This window comes from Stegostoma tigrinum, chromosome 50, assembly GCF_030684315.1.
Source record: "Stegostoma tigrinum isolate sSteTig4 chromosome 50, sSteTig4.hap1, whole genome shotgun sequence".
Lineage (NCBI taxonomy): Eukaryota > Metazoa > Chordata > Chondrichthyes > Orectolobiformes > Stegostomatidae > Stegostoma > Stegostoma tigrinum.
Window position 1 is genome coordinate 1,225,390 of NC_081403.1, and position 20,018 is coordinate 1,245,407.

The following is a 20,018-nucleotide window of genomic DNA, read 5'->3' on the forward strand; positions in this document are numbered from 1 at the left end:
CTGCTGGCCTTGGAGATGCCCAGCATGGCCAGCCGTGAGATCAAGTCGCCCCGCTCCAGGAGGAAGTGAGGGTTTGGGGGGAGGGGGCAATAAAGCATCCGTCTGGGCAAACTTCTCACTGCCTCCGATTTCGTTCTTCAGCCCCTTCCCCCGCAAGCCATGGGGGAGACAGAAACGCAAGTGGGAGAGAACACACGTGGGAACAGGCCCTTCGGCCCATCAAGCCCTCTCTATCGTCGTGGCTGACCAAACGGGTTGCCAGCCCCCTTTCCCATAATCCCTCTGTACCCATTGGTCTCCAGAATCCAAAAGCCCACTCCCCCACCCCCCCGAACCACACTCACACACTGAGGATCCCACAGCCCTGTCTCCCGGGGTTGGGTGGGTTTTATGGATTCCCGAAAGGGGCACGGCGCTCCTGCCGCCCCCCCCCCCCCCCAACTCCAAAACAAACCTTCAGCTCGGGCTGAATCAGCACAACCGCCCTTGTTTGTAACCTGCGTTCCCGGTTCCAGGCTCTCTCAGGCCGACAGAAAGGGCACAGCACCGAGGGCCAGAGACACCACTTCTGTACATTGTCAGTGAGGTCACCTCTCGAGAGGCGGGCGCACAGGACTGAGAGGGAGGGAGGGTGGGGGCCGACAGTGCTGTGTCTGCCCACACACACACACACACAGCACAGCCCAACACCCCAACTTCAGAATGAACACAGGAGCCACAGTCTCTGCGATACACTTTATTCGGTTGCGAGCAGCCTCTGGCTGGGGGAGTGCGAGTGTGGGAGCTGGGGGCAGTCAGACACACTCCAGAAGACAATAAGGGGTCCCATGTGTGACAGGAGGAATTGGTTTTTACTGGTCTGACAGAGGACGGAGTTGGGGGGGTGGGTGTGAACTGCAAGCACAGTGTTTTGTGTCGGTACGTGTATACAAAGGGGAGGGAGCTTACTGCTGGGTGGTCAGTGTGCTTGGCGGGGAGGGGCGTGCTGCCGGCTATCGCGCTCCATCCTCTGCCTACCAGGGACACCCAGTGGAGGGCTGGATCCGATCCACTTGGTGACAGAGCTTTCCAAACTCCAACATGCCCTGCACATTGAACCCTTGGGCTCAGGGTAGGTGCTGTGTGACTGTCTCACCACACACACACAACACACACACACACACACACACAGAGACACACTCAGTAAACCATCCTCCTGCCAACAGCCACGCACAGAGAGACGGAGGGGAAACAGCTTTGAGCAGGAGCCAGGCAGCGGGGAGCTGGAAATGGTCTGATAGAAAGCAGGCAGTGCAGACTCAGATTACCTCGGTGTGGGCTCAAGGGGAAGGAGGGGGGCTTTGGGGGGGCGTTCAGATCCAGAGCGTTGAAAAAAGACAAAACAGAGTGAGTGAGCAAGACTAGACTGAGACGGAGGACGTGTCCAGAAGGAACAGGGAAGGGAGGGCATACGCTATAGAAAGAGAGAGAGAGAGGAGAGGAGAGAGACTGACTAAGGAGGGGTGGGGGTGGGAAGAGGGAGGAGAGAGAGACTAAGGAGGGGTGAGGGACGAAGAGAGAGACACTGAGGAGGGGTATAAGGGAAAGAGAGACAGAGAGACTGAGGAGGGGTAGAGAGAGAGAGGGAGACAGACTGAGGAGAGAGACAGAGAGACTGAGGAGGGGTGTATAAATATATATATATATAAATATAGAGAGAGAGAGAGACGGGGAGGGGGGAGGGGGAAGGGTAATCAGCAATGTGGGGAGGGACGAGAGCGACGGTGGGGAGGGAGAGGCAGAGAGAGGGTGGAGGGAGGAGGATTGGGGAGGAGACAGTAAGTAAGTACATTCAAACCAATGGATGTGTGGGAAAGAAAGGGAGGTGGAGACACAGAACCCCGCAAGGTTTGTGCTGGTCGTTGGAAGGTGACAAAACGGCACCACTGTCCCCAAACAGAAAAGCCCACACCAAACGCTGCCTCTGCTGTGAGCAACAGAGGAAGGTTTGGGTGAAGTGGGGGGGGGGGGGGGGGGGGGAGGGGGTTCTGTTTCAATTCTGTCTGGGAATGAAGGCAGTGAAGTGTCTGGCTCTCTAGGAGGGTTGGTTGGTGGGGCGGTGGAGGGGAAGCGGTGAGGAGCAGGGAGTTGTGGACAGGGACGGGGGACGACCTCCCTGCCCAGAGGCAGCACAGGGAACCCTGAGAGTCTGCAGGCAGTAAATCAGGGACACCCCACCCCTCCACCCCCACCAGTCCATGCCCCTCTTGTGTCAGCGGGAACACAGTCCGGGGCGAGGCAGCGACAGTGATGCACTCTCAGGTCCAGGAGATGTTCCTCCTCCTTCGGCACTGCTTCCAGGAGCAGTAACAGGATCCAACACAATTTCTGAGAGCTGGAGCTGTAACACACACGGTGTGGGAGAGAGAGAGAGAGAGAGTGTGTGAGTGTGTCAGAGAGAGAGAGAGAGAGAGAGAGAGAGAGAGAGAGAGAGAGAGCGAGCGCAGGGAACTGCAGGCAGCTCTGCTCAGGGGCTTCACACACGCTCATCCTTCCCAGGGCAGGGTGAGATACAGAGCAAAGCTCCCTCTGCACTGTGCCCTCCATCAAACACTCCCAGGGACAGGGACAGCACGGGGTTAGATACAGGGTAAAGCTCCCTCCACACTGTCTCTCCACCACCCCCCCCCCCCCGACCCACCAAAACACTCCCAGAGACACAGACCGCACGGGGTTAGATACAGAGTAAAGCTTCTTCTACACTGTCCCCCCCCGATCAAACCTCCCAGGGACAAGGACAGCACGGGGTTAGATACAGAGTAAAGCTCCCTCTACATTGTCCCCCACCCATCAAACACTCCCAGGGACAGCACAGGGTTAGATACAGGGTAAAGCTCTCTCTACACTGTTCCCCCCCTCCCATGTCCCCCGCCACCCCTGGGACAGGGACAGCACAGGGTTAGATACAGAGTGAGGTTGCCTTTGGACCAGCCCAGTGAGCGAATAGGGCTGTGAACTGACCGTCAGTCGCTGTACATGTGCCCGAGCTCCTGCGGGTCCTCTTTCTCGAGGTAGAGGGTGGTGTGCAGCAGGGCTTTGGGAGAGTTCTCGAAGAGTGCCGCTCGGTTCTGATACTGTCCTTTCTTCACCCAGTGCCCGTAGATACGGAAGGCACAACCGTCGATCAGCCTGCGCACAGCCTTGATGGTGTAGGGGTTGCCGATCAGGATCTCCTTGGTCACCAGCTTCATTCGCCTGTAGTTCTCGTTGATACGGATACAGGCCCGTGTTGTCCACACGGCCACCTACAACAGAGAGTGAGACAGTGGCATCAGGCACACAGGCCACGAAGTCAGGGCACAGCAAGCGTGTGTCCTCTCCCTCTGTAATACCCCCCGCCCCCGGCCACCCCCTCTATCTCTTGTCCTAGACTGCGCCCACCCATCAACTCTGTCGCAGACCACCACTGTCGCAGACCGCCCACTCTTCCTCCCTCGGCCCCCCCTCCCATTCTTTCTCCAGACCGACCTATTCCACCCCCCCCAATCCCAGACTGCCTCCTCTCCTATCCGTCCCAGACCGTCCCCCCCACCTCCTCCTACCATCCTCCTGTCCCGGACCGCCCCTCCCACCTTCCTCCCGTCCCGGACCACCCCTCCCGCCTCCTCCTACCTTCCTCCCATCCCGGACCGCCCCTCCCACCTCCTCCTACCTTCGTCCCGTCCCAGACCGCACCCTCCCCACAAACCTCCTCCTACCTCCCCCCCCCGCCCCCCCAGTCCCGGACCACACCCCCCCCACCTCCTCCTACCTTCCCCTCCGTCCCGGACCACCCCTCCCACCTCCTCCTACCTTCCTCCTGTCCCAGACCACCCCCCGACACCTCATCCTACCTTCGTCCCGTCCCAGACCACCCCCCACCTCCTTCTCCCCCAACTTCTTCCTGTCCCAGACTGGCAACGCCCCCACTCCCTAAATCATCCTAAAATGACACCCCCACCCTGTCCTGTACTCTGCCTGCCTGTTCATCCCACTCTGGATGCTGCTCCTCCTTCAGTTCTTCCTGCCTTGTGCCCACTGTAAAAGCACTGTCTCCCCACTTCCTTGGCCTCGCACCTACCCGGAACATTCGGAGGGGGCTGAAATGTCGAACTTCTGGAATGTAACTCTGGAAGAACGGGTGGCTCAGAGCTTCTCCTGTGGTGATTCTCTTGGTAGGGTCCACGGTCAGCATCCTTGAGATCTAGCAGGGAAAACAACATGATAGTCCGGATATCGCCGTTCACCGCACTGCGCCCCCCCCCCGCCTGGCAAGCTTCATTGAACATGCTCCAGGGGACAGCACGGGGTTAGATACAGAGTAAAGCTCCCTCTACGCTGTCCCCCCGATCAAACACTCCCAGGGACAGGGGCAGCACAGGGTTTGATACAGTGTAACGCTCCCTCTACTCTGTCCCCCCATCAAACACTCCCAGGGATAGGGGAAGCACAGGGTTAGATACAGTGTAACGCTCCCTCTACTCTGTCCCCCCATCAAACACTCCCAGGGATAGGGACAGCACGAGGTTAGATACAGAGTAAGGCTCCCTCTACACTGTCCCCCATCTAAAACTCCCACGACAGGGACAGCACAGGGTTAGATATAGAATAAAGCTCCCTCTACAGTGACCCGCGTCAAACAGTCCCAGGGACAGGGGCCGCATGGGGTCAGATACAGAGTAAAGCTCCCTCTACGCCGTCCTCCACACATTGTCGAGGCCCTTGGTTACCCACCAGGTCTTTGACAGTGTCCGATCGATCCTGCCATTCGTTCGAAGTCATCTGGTACTTGCCCTCCATGATCATGTGCAGCATCACCATCTGTTTGCGGTGCCAGAAGGGCGGAGTACCAGCCAAGAGGGTGTACATGACTACCCCAGCGGACCAGCTGTGGGGGGAGGGGGTGTGGAAGGACCGAGAGAGAGAGAGAGAGAGAGAGAGAGAGAGACGGAATCAGACACCGAGTCCCATTTCTGTACCTGCACTCCCACCATCTCCAGGCTGCTTCCTCATGAGAGCGTCTCCAGGAAATTCACGGAGAGGGGTGCAGCTCTGATCGCGATGGGGCAACAGACACACAGGGCGCCCTACCGACCCAGCCCAACGCCATCAGGCTGGGTGGCACATGTAGCTTGCTAGAGAGGAGCCCAGAGGGCACTGTGCCTCAGCAACAGGCAGCTCTCTCTCTCCCTCTCATGCTCCGCTATCCATCATTATGTTTATAAACGAGCGGCTCCAATAACCCTGGCCAACACATTCCCACAACAAGAAGGAGCCCTGCGCCGCAAGGACGGTCAGCGCCGGGAGGGAGCCCCGCGCCGGCCGCACGGACGGTCAGCGCCGGGAGGGAGCCCCGCGCCGGCCGCACGGACAGGAGGGAGCCCCGCGCCGGCCGCACGGACGGTCAGCGCCGGGACCTCTGAATCAGAGGATGCCTATCACGCTCTATTCCCTACCCTCTCAAACTTCCCCAGCTCGAATTGGGAGTACTCACACATCCACCTCTTTGCCATAACCTGGGTGCGTCTCGTCCATGGAGCAGGTGAGAAGCTCAGGAGCCAGGTAACCGGGGGTCCCGCAGAGTTCTGGAGGAGGGCAGGAAGATGGAGAGGGAGTGGATATTAAACCAAAGGTAAGACCAATCCCTGTCCACCGCCCACTGGGCTGGACTGACCAAGTTTCCCCACACACTTCATTCTCTTCACTGGTCTCCAATCACCCTGCACCCCCACCCTGAGCCCCGCTGTCACGTCATTTACTGGGGGGGGGGGGGGGGGGGGGGGGGGGGGGACCCTCGCGCACCCCAGACCTACCTCGGAGCTTCTCACCCGGCCCAAGGTGACAGGCAAAGCCAAAGTCAGAGAGTCGGATATGGGCCTGTTCATCCAGCAGGATATTCTCGGTTTTCACATCCCGGTGCACGATGTCCCGGCTGTGGAGATAGTCAATGGCCTCTAGGAGCTCCCTCATAACATTCCTGCCCGGTTGTAAAGGGGAGGTAGACAAGATGAGGTGGTGAAGTGACAGAATTTACAAGGAGTACTCAATAAACCCTTGATGTGTGTTCCTAATTGCCTGTTGCCTTGTGGCCCTGTCACGCTGAATTCCCCAATTTAACAAGAATCCACACGCCTCCAAAATATTCAACACCCTTGGCTCTGAATGACTGAAGTTGCTCACCTTTCAGGGAGAAGAAACCACATTTGAGTCAACGTCCTGAAAAGGGTGACTCCTAGTTGTAAAACCCATGCCCCCCCCACCCATACTCCTGCCACATGAGGAAATATCCTTCCCATGTCCATCTTATCCACGTGCTTCAGTGACTAACACTCCTCAATGAGGTCACTCCTCCCTCCTCTAAACTCAGTCCCCCCCCCCCCCCTCTCTCTCAGGGAGATATCTATCTGTACACTGACTGGTGTCTCTCAGTGACCCCTCTCTCTCTCTCAGGGAGATATCTGTACACTGTCTGGTGTCTCTCAGTCCCCCCCTCTCCCTCTCTCAGGGAGATATCTGTACACTGACTGGTGTCTCTCAGTCCCCGCCTCTCCCTCTCTCAGGGAGATATCTGTACACTGACTGGTGTCTCTCAGTCCCCCCCTCTCTCTCTCTCAGGGAGGTATCTGTACACTGACTGGTGTCTCTCAGTGACACCCTCCCCCCGCCCAATCTCTCAGGGAGATATCTGTACACTGACTGGTGTCTCTCAGTCCCCCCCCGCTCTCTCTCAGGGAGATATCTGTACACTGACTGGTCTCTCTCAGTCCCCTCTCTCTCAGGGAGATATCTGTACACTGACTGGTGTCTCTCAGTCCCCCCTCTCTCTCTCAGGGAGATATCTGTACACTGACTGGCGTCTCGCAGTCCCCCCTCTCTCAGGGAGATATCTGTACACTGACTGGTGTCTCTCAGTTCCCCCCTCTCTCTCTCAGGGAGATATCTGTACACTGACTGGTGTCTCTCAGTTCCCCCCTCTCTCTCTCAGGGAGATATCTGTACACTGACTGGTGTCTCTCAGTCCCCCCCTCTCTCTCTCTCAGGGAGATATCTGTACACTGACTGGTGTCTCTCAGTCCCCCCTCTCTCTCTCAGGGAGATATCTGTACACTGACTGGTGTCTCACAGTCCCCCCCCCTCTCTCTCAGGGAGATATCTGTACACTGACTGGTGTCTCTCAGTCCCTCTCTCTCTCTCTATCAGGGAGATATCTGTACACTGACTGGTGTCTCTCAGTCCCCTCTCTCTCTCTCTCTCTCAGGGAGATATCTGTACACTGACTGGTGTCTCTCAGTTCCCCCCTCTCTCTCTCAGGTTGATATCTGTACACTGACTGGTGTCTCTCAGTTCCCCCCTCTCTCTCTCAGGGAGATATCTGTACACTGACTGGTGTCTCTCAGTTCCCCCCTCTCTCTCTCAGGGAGATATCTGTACACTGACTGGTGTCTCTCAGTCCCCCCCTCTCTCTCTCTCAGGGAGATATCTGTACACTGACTGGTGTCTCTCAGTACCCCCTCTCTCTCTCTCAGGGAGATATCTGTACACTGACTGGTGTCTCTCAGTCCCCCCTCTCTCTCTCTCTCAGGGAGATATCTGTACACTAACTGGTGTCTCTCAGTCCCCTCTCTCTCTCTCAGGGAGATATCTGTACACTGACTGGTGTCTCGCAGTCCCCCCTCTCTCAGGGAGATATCTGTACACTGACTGGTGTCTCTCAGTCCCCCCTCTCTCTCTCAGGGAGATATCTGGACACTGACTGGTGTCTCTCAGTCCCCCCTCTCTCTCTCAGGGAGATATCTGTACACTGACTGGTGTCTCTCAGTCCCCTCTCTCTCTCTCTCAGGGAGATATCTGTACACTGACTGGTGTCTCTCAGTCCCCCCCCCCTCTCTCTCTCAGGGAGATATCTGTACACTGACTGGTGTCTCTCAGTCCCCCCTCTCTCTCAGGGAGATATCTGTACACTGACCGGTGTCTCTCAGTCCCCTCTCTCTCTCAGGGAGATATCTGTACACTGACTGGTGTCTCTCAGTCCCCCCTCTCTCTCAGGGAGATATCTGTACACTGACTGGTGTCTCTCAGTCCCCCCTCTCTCTCAGGGAGATATCTGTACACTGACCGGTGTCTCTCAGTCCCCCCCCTCTCTCTCAGGGAGATATCTGTACACTGTCTGGTGTCTCTCAGTCCCCCCTCTCTCTCTCTCTCAGGGAGATATCTGTACACTGACTGGTCTCTCTCAGTCCCCTCTCTCTCAGGGAGATATCTGTACACTGACTGGTGTCTCTCAGTCCCCTCTCTCTCTCTCTCAGGGAGATATCTGTACACTGACTGGTGTCTCTCAGTCCCCCCTCTCTCTCTCAGGGAGATATCTGTACACTGACTGGTGTCTCTCAGTCCCCCCCCCTCTCTCTCTCAGGGAGATATCTGTACACTGACTGGTGTCTCTCAGTCCCCCCCCCCTCTCTCTCTCTCAGGGAGATATCTGTACACTGACTGGTGTCTCTCAGTCCCCCCCCCCCTCTCTCTCTCTCAGGGAGATATCTGTACACTGACTGGTGTCTCTCAGTCCCCCCTCTCTCTCTCAGGGAGATATCTGTACACTGACTGGTGTCTCTCTGTTCCCCCCTCTCTCTCTCAGGGAGATATCTGTACACTGACTGGTGTCTCTCTGTCCCCCCCCCTCTCTCTCAGGGAGATATCTGTACACTGACTGGTGTCTCTCAGTCCCCCCTCTCTCTCTCATGGAGATATCTGTACACTGACTGGTGTCTCTCAGTCCCCCCCTCTCTCTCTCAGGGAGATATCTGTACACTGACTGGCGTCTCGCAGTCCCCCCCCCGACCTCTCTCAGGGAGATATCTGTACACTGACTGGTGTCTCTCAGTCCCCCCTCTCTCTCTCAGGGAGATATCTGTACACTGACTGGCGTCTCGCAGTCCCCCCCCCGACCTCTCTCAGGGAGATATCTGTACACTGACTGGTGTCTCTCAGTCCCCCCCCGACCTCTCTCAGGGAGATATCTGTACACTGACTGGTGTCTCTCAGTCCCCCCCCGACCTCTCTCAGGGAGATATCTGTACACTGACTGGTGTCTCTCAGTCCCCCCTCTCTCTCTCTCTCTCAGGGAGATATCTGTACACTGACTGGTGTCTCTCAGTCCCCCCCACTCTCTCTCTCTCTCAGGGAGATATCTGTACACTGACTGGTGTCTCTCAGTCCCCCCCTCTCTCTCTCAGGGAGATATCTGTACACTGACTGGTGTCTCTCAGTCCCCCCCTCTCTCTCTCTCAGGGAGATATCTGTACACTGACTGGTGTCTCTCAGTCCCCCCCTCTCTCTCTCTTAGGGAGATATCTGTACACTGACTGGTGTCTCTCAGTCCCCCCCTCTCTCTCTCTCAGGGAGATATCTGTACACTGACTGGTGTCTCTCAGTCCCCCCCTCTCTCAGGGAGATATCTGTACACTGACTGGTGTCTCTCAGTCCCCCCTCTCTCTCTCTCTCAGGGAGATATCTGTACACTGACTGGTGTCTCTCAGTCCCCCCCCCCCCCCTCTCTCTCTCAGGGAGATATCTGTACACTGACTGGTGTCTCTCAGTCCCCCCCTCTCTCTCTCAGGGAGATATCTGTACACTGACTGGCGTCTCGCAGTCCCCCCCCTGACCTCTCTCAGGGAGATATCTGTACACTGACTGGCGTCTCTCAGTCCCCCCCTCTCTCTCTCAGGGAGATATCTGTACACTGACTGGTGTCTCTCAGTCCCCCCCTCTCTCACTCAGGGAGATATCTGAACACTGACTGGTGTCTCTCAGTCCCCCCCTCTCTCTCTCAGGGAGATATCTGTACACTGACTGGTGTCTCTCAGTTACCCCTCTCTCAGGGAGATATCTGTACACTGACTGGTGTCTCTCTGTCCCCCCTCTCTCAGGGAGATATCTGTACACTGACTGGTGTCTCTCAGTTCCTCCCCTCACTCAGGGAGATATCTGTACACTGACTGGTGTCTCTCAGTCCCCCCTCTCTCTCTCAGGGAGATATCTGTACACTGACTGGTGTCTCTCAGTCCCCCCCTCTCTCACTCAGGGAGATATCTGTACACTGACTGGTGTCTCTCAGTCTCCCCCTCTCTCTCTCAGGGAGATATCTGTACACTGACTGGTGTCTCTCTGTCCCCCCTCTCTCAGGGAGATATCTGTACACTGACTGGTGTCTCTCTGTCCCCCCTCTCTCAGGGAGATATCTGTACACTGACTGGTGTCTCTCAGTTCCTCCCCTCACTCAGGGAGATATCTGTACACTGACTGGTGTCTCTCAGTCCCCCCTCTCTCTCTCAGGGAGATATCTGTACACTGACTGGTGTCTCTCAGTCCCCCCTCTCTCTCTCAGGGAGATATCTGTACACTGACTGGTGTCTCTCAGTACCCCCTCTCTCTCTCTCAGGGAGATATCTGTACACTGACTGGTGTCTCTCAGTCCCCCCTCTCTCTCTCAGGGAGATATCTGTACACTGACTGGCGTCTCGCAGTCCCCCCCCCGACCTCTCTCAGGGAGGTACATTAACAGGAGACACTTCATTCTTTCAGCATCCCCACTAATGTCAGGCCAGTTCAGATCTTACCATCTCTCTCTCCCTACCTGGTTTCCTTCTCGCTCAGCACCACTTTGTGAGTGAGGTAGTCAAACAGCTCCCCTCGCTTCATCCTGTAAGAAAAGGAAATGGAAGAGGTTATCCTCCATCCCACACTGACAGGGTGCCGAGCTCGGGTTAGGGTAGTTGTGTGGCTGTGCAGTGAGTGGGGAGCTGTGACAGCTCTGGGGAAGGTTGAGAGAGGGGGAAGGGACTACCCGTCACCTGGGAATTGCAAATTCCTGATACTTACAGATCAAACACGAGGAAGGTAACGGTCTCAGAGGTGTAGTAGTCAATGAGTGTGACTGTAGAGAGGGAAGGAAACGTCACAGTTAGCTAAGATATAAGTTTACAGCGAGAGCCGTAACCTAGCACCCAGGCTCGGGTCCTACAGTGGGGGTGGGGGGGAACCACAGTTCCGCCTTCAAAGCTAAGGCCCCACGCCGGGAGGCCTCGGCTCGCGCCCAGGCTCCGGCCCACGCCGGGAGACCTCGGCTCGCGCCCAGGCTCCGGCCCACGCCGGGAGACCTCGGCTCGCGCCCAGGCTCCGGCCCACGCCGGGAGACCTCGGCTCGCGCCCAGGCTCCGGCCCACGCCGGGAGACCTCGGCTCGCGCCCAGGCTCCGGCCCACGCCGGGAGGCCTCGGCTCGCGCCCAGGCTCCGGCCCACGCCGGGAGGCCTCGGCTCGCGCCCAGGCTCCGGCCCACGCCGGGAGGCCTCGGCTCGCGCCCAGGCTCCGGCCCACGCCGGGAGGCCTCGGCTCGCGCCCAGGCTCCGGCCCACGCCGGGAGGCCTCGGCTCGCGCCCAGGCTCCGGCCCACGCCGGGAGGCCTCGGCTCGCGCCCAGGCTCCGGCCCACGCCGGGAGACCTCGGCTCGCGCCCAGGCTCCGGCCCACGCCGGGAGACCTCGGCTCGCGCCCAGGCTCCGGCCCACGCCGGGAGACCTCGGCTCGCGCCCAGGCTCTCAGACAGTGCAGGTCCAAGTCCTGCTTTGCCCATGTACGCCCACTCTCGATCCCTAGCACACGTGAAGCACGATTCCTTACTGATGTTCGGATGTCCGGAGACCACCTGTAAGATCTCGATCTCCTTCTGGGTGGATCTGCGGACCTCGTCCAGCTGGTCCGGGCTCATGCTCTCGTCGGTAACCTCGATGATCTTCACAGCGTACTCCATGTCCGTCCTCTTGTGGATGCATCTCTGGACCACACTGCTGACCCCCCTGGTGGAAAATGCGAGCAGGTCAAGGTGACTTCAAGAGATTCAGCTGTTGTGTTGGACATATCCAGGCCCTGTCCTGTCCTAGTCTGAAGCACATCCACCCAAACACGCATGTACACAGCAACGTGTTTCCGGCTGGCTGGGCTCGGACTGGCCCAGTAGCGATGCCTATTTGCAAGAGGCTATTGGTGTATTTTTACCAACAGAACGGCGTTCATGCACAAACTCTGCCACACCTGTGCAGAACTCTCTGTAATAAACCCGCTGCAGAAATTGGAAATAGGCATTCAACTGCTCTATCCTCCACAACAACCTTAGGTGATGCTCAAACCTCAGTGCGGGATCACCCCTGTCCCACGTTAAGACTTTTTTTCTCAGCTAGCACAACTGCAATCTGTTCATCTTCATCAAATCTCCGCATTCACTCCTATTTCATTTCGCGAACATGTCTTCCCGAGGCCAGTCAACAAGCTAACTAAGATGACTGAAGACATAACGTGTTCCTCAGACTCGACATGAGTCAAAACATCAAAAGTGCTTGGACATCTCAGTCACAAGGACGCACACACAATTGGAGTTGGGGGGTCATGTTGCAGCTGTACAGGACGTCGGTGAGGCCATTTTTAGAATACTGCTTCCAATTCTGGTAGCCCTTCTGTCGGAGAGATGCGAAGCTTGAGAGGATGCAAAGAAGATTTACAAGGATGTTGCCGGGACTGGAGGGTTTGCGATACAGGCAGAGGCTGGATAGGCTGGGGCTATTTTCCCTGGAGTGGTCGGAAGCTGAAATCACGTGGGCATGGTTAGGGGGAAGAGTCAAGTCTTTTCCCCAGGGTAGTGGAGTCTAAAACTAGAGGTGCATATGTTTAAGGTAAGAGGAGAAAGAAATAAAAGGGACGTGAGAGGCAACTTTTTCATGCAGAGGGCGGTGCGTGTAAGGTATGAGCTGTCAGAGGAAGTGGGTGGGAGGCTGGTACAGTTATAGCATTTAAAAGGCTTCTGGAAGGGTCCATGAATAGGAAGGGGTTATGGGCCAAATGCTGGCAAGTGGGACTAGGTTAATTTGGGATATCTGGGTCGGCATGGATGGGTTGGGCCGAATGGTCTGTTTCTGAGCTGTATGACTCTAATTAAACCATAAACTATATCTTCCTCCTTCTGAACTTACAAGATAGAAATACAACTGGAAACATGAAACCAAACATCATTCTCCACGTAACATATCACCATGCACTCATTAACGTGTGCAGCTACAGTCATTAACACACACTCGCTTTCTCTCCCACACTCGGTCATGAAGTGGGCCTTACCTTCCGATCACCTCCTTGGGATTATATTTCTGATAGAAGCCACTGGCCGCCACCTCCTCCTCCTGTCTCAAATCCCGCGTCATGTTTTCCTGCGAAGAATCCTGCGAGAACGGATTGAAGCTGGAAACTGGAACAGAAGAACAGGACAACCTGAGAAACTGGAGCAGGCCACCTGGACTTGTCGAGCATGCTCGTCCCTTCCACAGGATCCTGGCTGAACTATTTCATGGACTCAGTCAGCACCCCCTTACCCACCCGCTCACCATAATCCTTCATTCCTTCGCTGTTCAAAAATCCATCTTTGCCTTAAGAACTGCTTCGCTGGGCAGGGGATTCCACAGATTCACACCCCAGTGGGTGAACAAATTCCTCCTCAGCTCAGTCCTAAATCTGCTCCCCCTTCTAAGTTTCACCCACCTCTGGAAACAACCTCCCTGCTTCTGTCTTATTCATTCCCTTTATAAATTTCATATGTTCCCAACAGATCCTCCTCCTTGTTCTTCTAAATTCCAACGAGCATAGTCCCAATTGACTCAGTCTCTCCTCGTAAGGCGACCGTCTGAACTGCGGCATCGACCTAGTGAACCTCCTCTGCAAACCCTCCAGCGCCAGTGCGTCCTTTCACAGAGATCAAAACTGTACACAGTACTCCAGGTGAGGCTGCACCGGCACCCAGCAAACCTCCCCGCTTATCAACTCCATCCCTCGAGCACCAAAGGACAACATTTCATTTGCCTTCTTAATTAAGGCAACATTTTGAGAACACAGAGGGAGGTCAGGTCAGGTTGGGTCTAGCCAAAGCCACTGGGGGCAAATCCGAAACCGAACACACCAATGGGAGATTTGGGAAGCTCCGTCCAGCAGTCCGAGGAAGGAAACTTACATTTTGAAAAGGCTTCTACTGGCAACGGGTCATGCCAAGGACCATCAACTGGCACGTTGCACCCTCTGTTTGCTGCATCAGAAGCTTTGACAGCCAGCTCCAGCACAGCAAACTCCCAGAGGACAGGGATAGCAGGAACTGCAGATGCTGGAGAATCCGAGATACCAACGTGTGGAGCTGGATGAACACAGCAGGCCAAGGAGCAGAGGAGCAGGAGAGCTGACGTTTTGGGCCTAGACCCTTCATCAGAAAATGAAGAAGGGTCTAGGCCCGAAACGCCAGCCTTCCTGCACCACTGACGCTGCTTGGCCTGCTGTGTTCATCCAGCTCCACACCCTGTTATCCCAGAGGACAGGATCAGGTTTCTTTCAAATTAGCTAGCAGAGGACGAACACTGCAGTCCAGGATACATCATGCCAGCAGAGGGGCGGGGTGACACTTGCATTTGTCAGGGAGGCAGTTTCAACACTGTCCACCATTCAGGTAATCCTTCGGCGCCGAACCTCCGACAGCACGGCGCTCCCTCGGCGCCGACCCTCCGACCGCATGGCGCTCCCTCGGTGCTGGCCGAGGGCAGTGAGAGCGACAGTAGGTTGAAATGAGCACACAGACACACACACACACACACACACGCGCGCTCCAAGTCCGAATTCCCAAAGCGTTCCCCGCAACCTAACACAGATGTCCCGATCTGCACTCCCCCAGGGACAGAGGGCTCTTGCGAAGTTGGGTGCAGGGGGTGCTGAGAGATACATACGCATGGTTGCAGTTCCCCGGAGCTCTGAGCTTTTGGTTCAATGCCAGTGTTGGCCCAATGGCAGAGGGTCATGCTGGGTCACCAGTGCGTACAATCCCAGTCAAACTGATTGAATTTGGAGATTGGAGATTGGAGATAAGATTGCCCCTCATCAGAATGGGAGGGCGATGATTGAATTAACAGAGACAATGGGGCTGCTGTGAGTAACAGACACACACAAATGGTCAGAGATCTGACCAACAGGAGTGGGGACTCTCTTCCTCCCTGCCTTTGGGACTCGTCAGCCCAACCCTCCTGACCTTCCAGAGAAAGGTCTAGTGTAAGAAGAGGTTGTTCAGCCCCTCGGCTCTGTGCTGGATCTTTGTTGGACTTAGTCAATTCATTCCATCCCAGCCACGTTCTATCCTCCCAATCCCTTTCATCTTTGTCTGAACCCCTTGCTTCAGATGACCACCGCAACTCAACACATTACTCCTCATCTCACCACCCCGGTGACCGACGGCCTTCAATCTGTCTGCCCCAAACCATTCCTAACAGTTCTGCTCCCGAGAACACAGTCTCTCCCCAACTAGTTGATCAAAAACCCTTCCAGATCTCAAACATCTAAAGTCAATTTCCTCCTGAACCTTGTCTGCTCTGAGGAAAACAATTTCCATCTGCTTCCAGACTCTCTAGCTGAACTCGGGACCACCCACCTGTCCCAAGTGCCCATTCGGGTAAATCTCTCTCTCTCTAGGCACTGTGCAAACTCAGGGGGCCTGAAACTGGGAGTAGCAAGTGACCAATTTGGGCCTATCCAGGGTTTTTGAAAGGACTTGGCAATTTGGCTTTGGTACCCAATGAGAAAGATAAATAATTACACATAACTTTATTATTAAAATTGCCGATTAGTCCAATGAACTTAGGAAGGGGCACTTGTGGCAGGGGTGGGGGGTGGAGCAGCTTGGAGCAGGTAGCGGTAATAGAGAGGGGGTTGTAAGGGCTGGAGGAGTGACTGGGATAGAGAGGGGGTGTAGGGGGCTGGAGGAAGTGACAGGGATAGAGAGGGGGTGTAGGGGGACAGAGGAGGTGGTAGGGATAGAGAGGGGGTGTAGGGGGTGACAGAGATAGGGAGGGAGTGTAGGGGGCTGGAGGAGGTAACTGAGATGGGGAGGGTGTGTAGGGGGGTGACAGAGATAGGGAGGTGGTGTAGGGGGACGGAGGGGGTGACAGAGATAGGGAGGTGGTGTAGGGGGATGGAGGAGGTAACAGAGATAGGGAGGGGGTGTAGGGGGATGGAGGAGGTAACAGAGATAGGGAGGGGGTGTAGGGGGTGACAGAGATAGGGAGGGAGTGTAGGGGGTGACAGAGATAGGGAGGGAGTGTAGGGGGTGACAGAGATAGGGAGGGAGTGTAGGGGGTGACAGAGATAGGGAGGGAGTGTAGGGGGTGACAGAGATAGGGAGGGAGTGTAGGGGGATGGAGGATGTTAACATACGGAAGAATATATACAAATATATGAAACTCTGCTCCAAATTTCCCTTCAACCTGAAGAAGCATACTATTCCTCACTGCAGATTCTGGCTAACAAAATGCAGTGCAACCAAATCCATTATTTCCAGTTATGAATTGTTCCACCAGTCACCTTAGACGGTCGGCAGAGGGTCAGCAGTGGGGGAGCGCCGCGTTTTCGGAGGCTCAGCGCTGAGCCCGTAGGTATATCTCTCACACAGGGACCGCTGCAATTCAGGAGGGGAGCACATTTTCCCCACATCTCCACCAAGCGCCTTTCTGAAGGGGCAGTTCAGGACAGGCTGACCTTGTCATTGACACTCACCTCCTGGGAATGGATATGAAACAACACACACCAGCTGGGAATACCCAGTTCGGCTGACATCATTTACAGAGACAGAGAGAGTCACTGTCCTGACAGATTAATGCACTGCTCTGAATAATCCTGCATTCTCTGGGCTCATAATGCATTTGCAAACATCGTGGATATTACCTGGTCAATCCTGGACTGTACTCTCCTTCCTACCACCAAGCATTAGCATTTAAGTTGGCTGCTTGGCCCTGAGAAAGCTTCAATCGTCCCAAAACCTGGAAGCTGTTGTACAGATTCTGTGCAAGTTGAGCTTTTGCATTAGGCAGGAAGTTCCCCCAGAAACTGGGACCAATGGGAAACTTTTAACCAAAGGATAAAGGCATTTTGCATCTCAGAAAAGTGCAATTTTTTTTGCCTTTGCAGCTGGCTGCTTCCTTCAGGGGTTCAACACCAGGAAGTCCCTCCGTTCCCTGGGAAGGACAAAGAGCCAATCAGCACCCACTCCCACCTTTGATTGATGCGCCCGCCTGCCCAATCACACAGTGCTAATCTGGTATTGGCCAATCCGAAAGAGGCTACCCGCCCACTTGGACCAATGGTCGTGGAGGGTTCCGTTGAGTGGCGGCACGGCTGACCAATAAAAAGGTCCAGAGCTGGGGGATTGTTGGACAGTAGGCAACTTTGAGGGTGTGCCCAATGGGAAGGTGTACAGTCTCATCAACCCACAAGGGGCTAGTATAGTCATGAAGGGCAGAATGAAGAAGGATTTAATTTTAAAAAAGGGTGCTAGACCTCAGACATGGCCAGAATTTTTTGTTTTTGCTGGTGGGAGCAATTGGGAAGATTGCAAAGCAATACTATTAGCCTAGGATGCTTTACAGACCATACCTTCAAGCAGGGGACAGGTGTTTGATGTCCTTGCAAGTTATTTCTCCTCTAGCCATGATTTCAAAGGCTGGAAAGTTGAAAGGGGCATGAGTAGGGTGAAGAATAGCCAAGTTGAACTGAAGAGTCTATTTGTGTGCGGTGTGAGCATTTTGCAAGTGCACAGCAACTGAGCAGCCCACTGCTATTTTGCCTGGTGTTGATGTTCACCAAACCACCCCATCACCAGAACAAACCCCCACCCCTTACCCGAGACAGACTCCTCGTGAAGATGCTGCTCCATCTTGTCCAGCTCGGCCCCCCATCGCTGCATGGGTGACAACGTGTTGCCAGGCAGTAGCTGAGTCGGCTGGAGGGTGTTTTGGGGAAGACGTGTGCCTGTGAACATGTTGGGGCTTGGGTGGTGCATGTGTGACAGGGAGTGTTAGGGAAGTGTGTGTGTGTGTGTGTGTGTTTCAGAGAGGGAGAAGATAGCGAATAGTGTCTGTTGTGGGGTGGGGGAAGAGCAGTCGTGTGTGTGTTAGGCAAGGGTGTGGGGAGATGGTGCTGATGTTGAAGGATGTACTGGGGGGGGTCAATGTGCTGGTGTTGGGGAAGAATAGATATGATGCTGCTGTTTGTTATGGTTGGAGGGGTGTGTGTGTGTGTATGGGGGGGGTAAATGCAGAGTGGGGATTGAGGCAAAAGTGTTAGGGAAGTCTGTGTCTATGTGTTGGGGTGTCTATGGGAATATGTGCGTGTGTCTGTGTATGTCTCAGATGGTACAATGCTATTGACAAAGGGGTAGGTGTGGGTGTGGGTGTGGGCAGGGGTGTGGGCAGGGGTGGGGGGGTGTGGGCAGGGTGACAGTGTTGGGATAGGGTGTGTGTCATCTGTTGAAGGGGGTTGGGAAGGGCATGCGTAATGGTGGGAGGGAAAGATGTCAAGAAAGATGGTGTCTTGGCCGAGGTGGATGCAGCTGTACGGTGTGTGTATGTTTGGAAATTGGGGAGGGGGTCAGGGAAATGTGCTGTGGCTGGTGGGGGACAATGATGGTGTTATGAAAGTGGCAGGTGGTGTGTGTGTGTGTGTGTGTGTGTGTAGGGGTGAGGGGGGGGAATAGAAAAATGGCACGTGTGTGTGTATGTGTATGCAGGTATGAGAGTCTGGGGGTTGTGAAGCGAGGAAGGGAGTGTGGGAATGGAAGCTGGTGCCTTAACCAAGGTTGACCCAGAGTATATATGGTGATGAAATGTGTGTGTGTGGTGGGGTTGAGGTTGAGAGCTGATGATGTTAATGAAGAGTGGGTGGGTGTGTGTGTCAAGAGCAAGGCGGGGTAGTGTGCGGTAGGAATGGAAAGATATCAAAGATGGTGCCTTGGACATGGGTGGTTCTGGGGTCAGGTGTGTTTAGTGGTGTGGGAGGTGGTCAGAAAAGTGAGTGTGTGTGTGTGTGTGTGTGTTGGGTATATAGGCGGTGTTATTAGTGAGGAGGTGAGTGTGGTAAAGGAGGGTGGGAAGGGAAAGATTTCAAGAAAGATGGTGCTTTGGCCAATGGTTGGTCACGGGCTGTGTCTGGAGATCTGGTGTGTTGTTAAGGGGGAGGGGGTTAGGTCAGAGAAATGAATGTCTGTGAGGGGAGATGTTATTGGTGAAGAGATGGATGCGGTAAGAGAAGGGAACAGAGGGAGGGTGGGAATGCAAAAGTGTCAAAGAATATGGCGCCTTGGCCAAAAGTTGGGCCTGGCCGGGAAGGGAGTGGGAGAGAGATCACGTGGGTGTGGGGGTAACGGTCATCGAACGTCTGGCGTTCAAAAACGGACGGGCGGCGCGTTCCGGGCTCTGACGTCAGCGCGTCTCGTTCCCCACCCCGTCCCGAAGCAGACGCGTGACGACATCCGCCTCCCCGGACGGGGGCCGAATGACGTCAGCCCGACCAACGGTCCTTTCCGCAAACATTTCGCGCGAGCCGCCCCAGTGACGTCAACACATCCGCCGGCCCTTTAGGCGGGGAGGACGTTCAGGGCGCTCGAAGGAGGGGGTGCGACACGCCGCCGCGTCCGCGCGCGCCCTCGCTTGCGCGCGGCTGGCGTGCGTGGTGAGGCCACGTCCCCGCTCCCACCCAAACCTGAGGACGCGCGCACGCCGATTCGCTGAAGTCTGCGCTGTGACGTCATCGCGCCCCACCCTTGGCCCGGGACGCGCCGGCGGCGGCCGGGAGACGTCGAGGCGCCCCCGCGCCGGATGTTGGCGGAAGTGGGGGGTACGCGTCACATTGAAGGCGGTGGAGGTGGGACACAGCAAGAGGGAGGAGGCGAGGCCCTGCTCCGCGGCGATAAGAACCCGCCCCTGCCCTTTCGGCCTCTTCGCTGGGGAGGGTTGGTGACATAAAGACGAGCCTCAAAGCAGGTTTCGCCTCCTTTCCGTCGTGCCGGGTGTTGTGGCGGAGCGGGCTGAACGGAGGCCCCGCCCCTGTAACCCCGGGCGCCATCTTGGTAATGGCCGAGGCGATGACAAGATGGCGGACGGCGG

At 55.8% G+C, this 20,018-nt stretch overlaps 1 protein-coding gene across 2 annotated transcripts; it reads right to left on the reverse strand.

Annotated features, from left to right (window-relative positions):
* Positions 1 to 2,191: 2,191 nt before the first annotated feature.
* LOC125450136 (phosphorylase b kinase gamma catalytic chain, skeletal muscle/heart isoform-like) lies at positions 2,192 to 18,304 on the reverse strand. Of its 2 annotated transcripts, none has more exons than XM_048526122.2 (11): positions 17,758 to 18,304; positions 13,180 to 13,306; positions 11,695 to 11,870; positions 10,897 to 10,951; positions 10,652 to 10,717; positions 5,832 to 5,995; positions 5,513 to 5,603; positions 4,753 to 4,906; positions 4,100 to 4,222; positions 3,001 to 3,284; positions 2,192 to 2,380 (listed from the first exon to the last, which is right to left on the reverse strand). In XM_048526122.2, the coding sequence occupies exons 1-10, from the start codon at positions 17,915 to 17,917 to the stop codon at positions 3,003 to 3,005; spliced, it is 1,398 nt and encodes a 465-aa protein (XP_048382079.1). In that variant the 5' UTR covers positions 17,918 to 18,304; the 3' UTR covers positions 2,192 to 2,380; positions 3,001 to 3,002. The 2 variants fall into 2 exon arrangements, with proteins under 2 accessions (XP_048382079.1, XP_048382080.1); XM_048526123.2 differs by lacking the exon at positions 17,758 to 18,304 and adding an exon at positions 16,804 to 17,083.
* Between the last annotated feature and the right edge of the window lie 1,714 nt (positions 18,305 to 20,018).

Bases quoted from the DNA above. Each gene is read 5' to 3' on its own strand.
- LOC125450136 (XM_048526122.2), bottom strand. From the start codon at position 17,917: ATGCACCACCCAAGCCCCAACATGTTCACAGGCACACGTCTTCCCCAA. The intron at 11,871-13,179 runs GTAAGGCCCACT...ATTTTCCACCAG, and splicing joins CCCAAGGAGGTGATCGGAAG to GGGGGTCAGCAGTGTGGTCC. The intron at 4,223-4,752 runs GTGGGTAACCAA...TTTCCCTGCTAG, and splicing joins CGGACACTGTCAAAGACCTG to ATCTCAAGGATGCTGACCGT.